This window comes from Salvia splendens, chromosome 17 (assembly GCF_004379255.2).
Source record: "Salvia splendens isolate huo1 chromosome 17, SspV2, whole genome shotgun sequence".
In the NCBI taxonomy this organism is placed as follows: domain Eukaryota; kingdom Viridiplantae; phylum Streptophyta; class Magnoliopsida; order Lamiales; family Lamiaceae; genus Salvia; species Salvia splendens.
Window position 1 is genome coordinate 9,373,691 of NC_056048.1, and position 8,089 is coordinate 9,381,779.

The window sequence follows — 8,089 nt, forward strand, 5'->3', positions numbered from 1 at the left end:
AACTCATAATTTAGGATGTTTAAGTGGGTGATTAACACAAGTTATTGAGTAATTAGATGTATACAGTTTAGGTTTCACCCACTTATTTGCTATTTTTAGAGCTAACGAGTGTGTCGAAATCTTGATTCAAAAACAGATCTAAAACGAGCTTAAAGGAGTTGGACTGGCCAATATAGAGAATTTGCCCGCCTGGGCGTTTTCTAGGTGAAGAAATGTTTGCCCGGGAGTTTTGGATGGAAATGCACATCGAGAGACAGATAATTCGCCGGGTCGGGCATTTCCTATCCGAAGAAACGCTCGCCTGGGCGTTTTGAAGCGAATTGCGGGTTCCATACAAAACGCCCGGTCTGGCATTTTCCACTTACAAATCGCCCGCTTGGTCTGACAGCTTCCTTATTTTGCCCATTTTTCACTCCAAGTATAAAAGAGACTTCACACATTTCGATCACCAACTTCCACTCACACGATTTTGAGTTGAATTGAAGACCTAGAAGGTGAATTGAAGGCCAATGAGCTTCCCCCATTCAAGAGAATGAAGGAAGAAGACTTCCCACAATCATTTCTACCCATTAGGAGTTCCTTGTTTCTCTTTCTACTATGTTGTCTTCCATTTACATTCAGATTTGTATGTTATGATTTGAATATGTGTAGCTAAGTTTCTAGTAGGTATTTGGTGAAGTTTGGATGGATTGTATGGATTGATCCTTTAGTTTAATGCTTATCTATCTCATTTTGTTGGTTTTGTTATCTAATTGCTTAGCTTCCAATTACATACTCCCTCCGTCCCGCAATAAGAGTCTTGTTTTGCAATTTTCGTCTATTCCATAATAAGAGTCATATTTTACTTTTATCATAAATGGTAAGTATGCCCACATTCCACCTTACATTTTATTATAAAATTAATATATAGATGAGACTCATATTCCACTAAATTATCCAACTCACTTTTCTTTACATTTCTTAAAACCCGTGCCATAACCAAATATGACTCCTATTGCGGGACGGGGGAGTATATCTTTTGTTTAATTGTTGCCATTGAGAAATGCGTGATTAGGATAGATGTGTAATCAACAATTCCGTGCGACCCATGTGATCGAGAAATGCATGTGCTTGAGAGGAGGCTTGAGTCCGTAGGTCTTAGGAGTCGGCTTTGACTTGTAGGGAGGAGACTCCGACATTAGAGGCCGATCAAACTGTTAGATGCACTCGAGAGAGGGTCTAACCAATCATCCCAACTTTCCTAACCACAATTGAGGCCCAATAGATAAGCATGTCCCATAGGTGATACCCGTGATCCATTCCAACGGATCCAAATTCCTATTTTTTCCCAATTTTTGTGAAAACCATCATTTATTTGCTTTTCTTCTTTAATTGTCGTATTTGTTTAATTACCCTTTAAACTTAGTTGAGAAAAACCAAAAACACATTTCCTTAGTCTAGATAGTATTCAAAGTTGCATCGTAGTATTCAATCGGCTTTTAGTCTTCGAGGATTGATAATTTTAACTTGCCACGACCCACAAACCCCCTTACACTTGCGGGTAAAATTTTGATTACTAAAAATAGTCGAGTCAGTTGGCTGGGCTGCTGGAAGGCTAGGGCATTGGCTGAGCTGTGATGATGTGGCAGGAGGAATTTTAGGCTAGGTTGTTCCTATTGCTAATGCTCTTAACAGCTTTAGCTAGGCTGGTGGAAGGCTACGGCTGGGTTGTCGCCGGGCCTGGGCCGGTTCTGGGCTCGGGCCGGTCCTGGGTCTGGGTCAGGCTTTGAGTGGGCTTGGATTTGTATAAAGGCCCAATTGGAAACCAATTAATCTACTCAGCTCAGCTCAAGCCCACTCCATTGCAATGGTGGGCCGGTCTCGGGCCTGGGCTGGGCTGGGCTGGGCTGGGTCGGCCCATTTGACATCTCTAGTGTAACATGACACCGATGAATTATTTTTTTTTTTATGCTAATTCAAAACTTCAAAATTAAATAATGTGTATAATATAAAAATAGCATAAATAAATATACATGCAATAACAATTTAACATTATAACAAATAAGAAGTGATAAATTTAGTAAATTCACAAACAATATAACACATTACAATAAATTAATATACGACAAGTCGACAACACTAAGATAAACTTGAAATTAAAATAATGTATGTATGTATATCAATTATAGAAAGTTAAGAATTTTAGTAAAGATATATTATTTGTACTATAAAACATTATTCATATAAACATAAAAGTGATTTTATTAATATAATAATTGATCATTAATAGAAGAGTAAAAAAAAGATTATAGTAGTTTAATTTACATACTACTCCCTCCGTATTCAAAAAATAGAAACATTAGAAACGGCACGGGTTTTAATGCACAATTGGTAAAGTAAAAGAGAGGAAAAGAAAAATGAGTAAAGTAAAAGAGAGGAAGAGAAAAAGTAGTGAAAGTAGAGTTAGTGGATTGTGGGGTCCATGTCTTAAATTAGAAAGATTCTAAAGTTTCTATTTTTAAGGAACGACCCAAAATGTAAATAGTTGCTATTTTTAAAAAACGGAGGGAGTACTTCACTACAACTAGAGATGCCCACGGTTTACGGTTCGGGTAGTTAACTGCGAAACAGTAACCGTGAGATTTAAATGGAACCAAAATCGTCACTTTTGAAACTGTGGTTCGATACAGGTTCCAAAATTCTGGAACTGGAACCGTGCCGGAACTGGTGGTTCTGGGCGGTTCCTAATCGGAACCGCAAAAAAAGCACCAGAAAACCGTAAAACCAGTGCTTTAAAAATCGGACCGGCCGGTTCGACCGCGAACCGTAGGTAGTCCGGTCCGGTTTACCTATTTAGACCAATGTGAGGTTGAGCCACCGAGAACCGTTTGAACCGGCCGGTTGGACCGATCTGGCCAGAAACTGGAAACAAGTTTTTGTTTTTTGTGTTCAAAATTTTAAAAACTTGTTCTTGGAAGGGCTTGAACTCATGACCTCCATTCCAATTAACAAGAGTTTAACCCCTCCACCACAAGCCCCACATGAAAAAATAAGAACATCAAACAATGTTATACATAGAATATTAATATTTTTATTTAAACCAACAAATAATTCATTTATTTTATATTTTTATGTAATTATTTATTATGATACATATAATTATCATCCTCTAAATTTTATCTATACTTTCCTAGTTACTATATTATTACTATAACGCTTAGTACTATCGTTATATTATACTCCCTCAGTCCCATGTTACTTGCAATGTTGCTTTTCGGCTCGTCACAAACTCCTTACACTATTTATAGTTTAAGTTAGAATTAATGCATTCAATTAATATGTTAGTTTAAGTTAAGAGCTCCTTTATTAAGTGATGTCTTAGTACACTTAAAATTCTAATTTAATTACACTAAAAAATCAATCCCAAATTTACGGCCTAAAATGAAAAGTGCGAACAACATGGGACAGAGGGAGTAAGATTCGTTTTTTCAATATATTTATTTATTATAGTTTATTATTTACTAAATATATATTTTTCTAGCATATATTTAATTTATGTAGCCTATTTATTGATATTAAAGTATACTTTTGTTTAAACTAACTAATAATTTGTATTCGATTATTCCACCACATACATTTTTTTTAATTAATATAAATTTGATTTATTTTTATATGTAAAATATTTATTGTTTATTCACACTAACTAACAATTTGTATATTTTATTATATTCAGTAAATTTTAATATTTTATATTTGTATATATACTAATTATTTGTAAGATTGAATGTTTTTGTGATACATTATAGATAATATTTTATTATTTATTATATTGGACACTATATTTTACATTATAAATTGAATTATACATATTTGTAACAGTAAAACGGTTCGACAAGTGATTAAACCGGTCCGACCGGTTGAACCATGAACCAGTAGCTTCACCGGTTCACTTACTGGTCCGGTTTTTAAAACATTGCGTAAAACCGAGCCGGAACCGCAAAAAATGGTCGGAACTTCATTAAGTTATATTCATAATTATATATGCTAGTTAAATTTAGTATTTTATAAGTGACGATCAGTATTTCATACTCCTTCTGTTCCACTCTAAGTGACATATTTCCCTTTTTGGGATATCTCACTCTAAATGAAACATTTCTAAATATAGAAACATGACTATCTACTTTTTCTCTCTTTCTTACTTTATTCTCTCCACTTTACTCACAAAACAACATTATATACAATCTCATGCCGAATTAGAAATACTCCACTCAGAGTGGGACGGAGGGAGTATATATCTATATGTGATGGTTTTGATTTGGGCCGTAATTATTAATTAAAATGAGTTTAAAATAGGTCATATAAATCCTTATCAAATTTAAGGAAAACTAACAATAAAACTATATTAATCAACAATTGACAATATTAAGAATTTAATTATATTTAGGGCTAAACAAAATAAGCTAGAACTGAAATAACAAAATGAATTCAACGGATTCAAATCACACATCACTGGAATTTCGTCTTCCAAAGATCGGATAGCTCGTTCTTTCACGACAAGTCAATTCACTATCTTAATGCTCTTGGATATTACGTGAGCAATAGTAGAAAAATAAAATACCAATGTGTTAATTAATAAAGCCAATTTGGTGGCTAAATTCGCTTCACGCCTCAAAGTAAAAAGAGGAATGCAGTGGAAATAAATGGATGGGCTTAAAACTTCTCCCAATAAATGCAAGGGTGAAGTAAAAAGTTGCACAGAGTTCGAAATTCTACCAATAACACAGGCAATGAATGCAGTGCAGAAGGCTTCAGGTTTTTCTGCAAAATGAAAACGAAAAGGTGGTTTGGGGAAATTGATTGCTGAAAAGTGAAAACTAACACAAGTTGGCTCTAACTCACAAGTAGGAGTAGTATATTTCGATAAAAATAATCAAGAAACTCAAGCCCTTCAATTGTTGAACCAGACTACACACACACACACACAAACACATACTCTTGTTCATATGTATCTAAATTAAGTCGGCCAAAATCATTCCAGAACAAACACCAATTAATTCAAAATGTACAAGAAAATAAAGGAAAGGAATTGAGAAACAGCATTACAACAGAAAACCCTAATTGAAGTTTAGATTAGTAGTGAAACAGCTAATTAATGGTTTTGCACTAGAGCAAGCATGCACCTAAAATTAAGTTACAAAATCATGCTATAAATAGCAAAAGATACATAAAATAGCAAGAATTAATTCACAGAACTAATTAAAAAGGCCGACAAGAGGAATCCGGAGCGAGCTAGGTTTTCTTACCAAGAGTGTGCTTGTTGTTGTGCATCCACACCTTAAGCACGTGCCTCTTGATACCCTCCTCGCCGCAGAATTGCTGCACTAATTCCTCATCCTGCTTCTGGATTTTCCAATCCAGCCGCTCCGCCAAGCTCAGCATCCTCTCCTTCTGCTCCGCCGTGAATTTCGTCCGGAACCTCTTCTTCGCCCCGCTGCTCCCTGGCCTGGAGTAGTAATCCTCCAACATCTCGTCCCCATGGCCGCCCCCTGAGGTCGAGGGCAGCGCTAGGGCTGCCCTCTTCGGGGGTGGCCTCATTTGCAAGTAGCCGCTACTTCTGCAGCCCATCGGGTGAGCCAGAAGTAGCGGCTGCTGCAGGTTCCCAAACCCCACGCGGCGGTGGAAGTTGCGGTGGCAGCCGCAGGCGGCGCACTTGAGGGAGTCGTCGGCGGAGAGGAACTCGCCGCAGCCGTCGATGGCGTGGGCGCCGATGCCCACGGCTTGGTTCTTCAGGCACTCCTTGTAGCGGACAGGGCTGGGGAGGACTGATAATTCAGTGCTGTATGCTAACTCTTGCTCCTCTTCTTGATCTTCATACTCCATTAGTTTCTGCTTAAATTTCGCACCTTAATTAATATCATATCACCTATATATATAGTATTAATACGCTATTTTTTGTGCCCTAGGAGTAAGTCACCGGTTACCTATACCTTGGGTTTAATTTTGTCTTGATTTACTTTGTGTTTTGGGGTACAAATTTTTAGTTAAGGGTGGTCAATTGGATAAGATAATGTCATAGTGGACAAAATTATTCTTCCTCAGAATATATGTCATCCTATACTTTTGGGTGTTTTATAGAAATGATTATTAAATTGATATTTCTAACCTTAGGATTCACGAAGAGTTATAGAAATGACTCACTCACTCCTTAAAAGCCCTTATGCATAAATGAGAACATAATAATTGCTACACACGCAACAAAGAGGGATGACATCATACGTGCAATTAAGAGCTGAGACAAAAAAATCCATATCGACTTGGATATGTTCTAGTAAGAGCTGAGATAAAAAAATCCATATCGACTTGGATAACTCTCTCTGTATGTATGATCATGCATCATACGTGCAATTAAGAGCTGAGACAAAAAATCCAGAGAGAGTTAGACCATCCACAACGCGTCTCGCGCCGGGCTCGCGTCTCGTCTCGGAGAGACGAGACCCCCGCGAGACGCATTGCAGCGCCCATCTCGTCTCTATCTCGCGCCCGTCTCGTCGCGTAGCTCGTCTCGGCGAGACACGAGATGAGATGGCTCGTCACGCGCCAGGGACACGTGGCACGTCCCCATGCGTGCGTGACGCCCACTCGCTGGCCCGCGAGTGGGCGTCGTCACTGATGACGCAATAATTCATTTTTTAAAAAAAAAATCGATTTTTAATTAAATTTTTTTTTTCAAACGGTAATATTACCGTTAAATTTTTATTTTCATTTTTTAAATTTTTTAATTTTTTTACTCTATAAATAATTCTATTTCATACTCATTTCAAACACAAACACACATCTATTCCTCTCAAATCCTCTCTATCACTCCAATTTCCATCTTCAATCAACTCAAACAAATGGATCCTTTTGAGCACACACCCAACTCCAAGAGGATCTAATTGAGCACATTTGGGAAAATTTTGGCGGAGAAGATTAAATTATGTCATTTTTATTTTTTTAGAATTTTAATTATGTCTTCGTTTTTTTAATGTTAAGTTGTAATGTTGTTTTAATTTTAATAAAGTGTGTTTGTTTAAATTGAATTGGGTTTTAAAAAAAAATTATAAATTAAATTGAATGAATAGTAATTAAGAGACGGTATAAAGACGGTTAAGAGACGGAGCGTTGCAGGTTCCGTCTCTTAGTTAAGAGATGGAGGAAAAAAGGACAGTGGGACCCTCAAATAGTGCTCAAATAGTAGTTAAGAGACGGTTTAAGAGACGGTATAGAGACAGCGTTGTGGATGGCCTTATCCAACATAAATGCATGATCATTAAACAAGAATGAGGGTTTTCAACAAGAATTTCATCTAATTGCTAAAATTATTTGTTAAATTATTTCAGATTTTATAGCATAGCATTGAATAGGAGATATGGCGTCTGGGGTGTTCCATTGGAGTTATTTATATCTTTCTTCCACAATTAATTTTTGGGATAGCTGAATTTAATACAAAAGAATAAATACAAAATGCTATTCGTAATATGCCACGCAGTTTTTCAAGTCAGGTGTTACCCAAACATCTCTTTTTGGTGCGTTTTCCGCACACACACTATTAATTCTTTTAACCAAAATTAATCTTCATATATCTATGGTTCTTGACCTGGGACAGCCTGTCAAGCCTTTGTGAATGTGTTCACCCAATTCTCACCTTAGGTAAAAAAAAATTTGCTTATAAGTGATAGTACATTTATGGTCCTCATTTTCTAGGTATTTTATATTACTTACTCCCTCCGTCCCACGTTACTGGAGGTGTTTCTTTTCGACACGAGATTTAAGAAAGTTATATTTAGTGAGTTAAATAAAGTAGAACATAGAATAAAGTAAAAGAGAGAAGAGAGGTTAAAGTAAAAGAAAAAATAAAATAGGTGTGATTAGATATTTTATTTTTAGTAAAAAAAGAAATAACTCAATTAGCTTTAGACAATTCAAAATGTAATACAACTTAAGTAACTTGGAACGGAGGGAGAATATTATAGCAACCGCTTAATATGGATAATAACAAAGGACAATATAGAAAATACTAGTGAGGAAATAAATTCCTACTAAACGAAATGGCTTTCAATGGGCCCACTTC

The 8,089-nt window shown here is 36.4% G+C and overlaps 1 protein-coding gene across 2 annotated transcripts; it reads right to left on the bottom strand.

Annotated features, from left to right (window-relative positions):
• Positions 1–4,451: 4,451 nt before the first annotated feature.
• LOC121775134 (zinc-finger homeodomain protein 1-like) lies at positions 4,452–6,001 on the bottom strand. Of its 2 annotated transcripts, XM_042172115.1 has the most exons (2): positions 5,283–6,001; positions 4,452–4,797 (listed from the first exon to the last, which is right to left on the bottom strand). In XM_042172115.1, the coding sequence occupies exons 1-2, from the start codon at positions 5,857–5,859 to the stop codon at positions 4,538–4,540; spliced, it is 837 nt and encodes a 278-aa protein (XP_042028049.1). In that variant the 5' UTR covers positions 5,860–6,001; the 3' UTR covers positions 4,452–4,537. The 2 variants fall into 2 exon arrangements, with proteins under 2 accessions (XP_042028049.1, XP_042028050.1); XM_042172116.1 differs by lacking the exon at positions 4,452–4,797 and having other exon boundaries at positions 4,975–5,969.
• Positions 6,002–8,089: the final 2,088 nt, after the last annotated feature.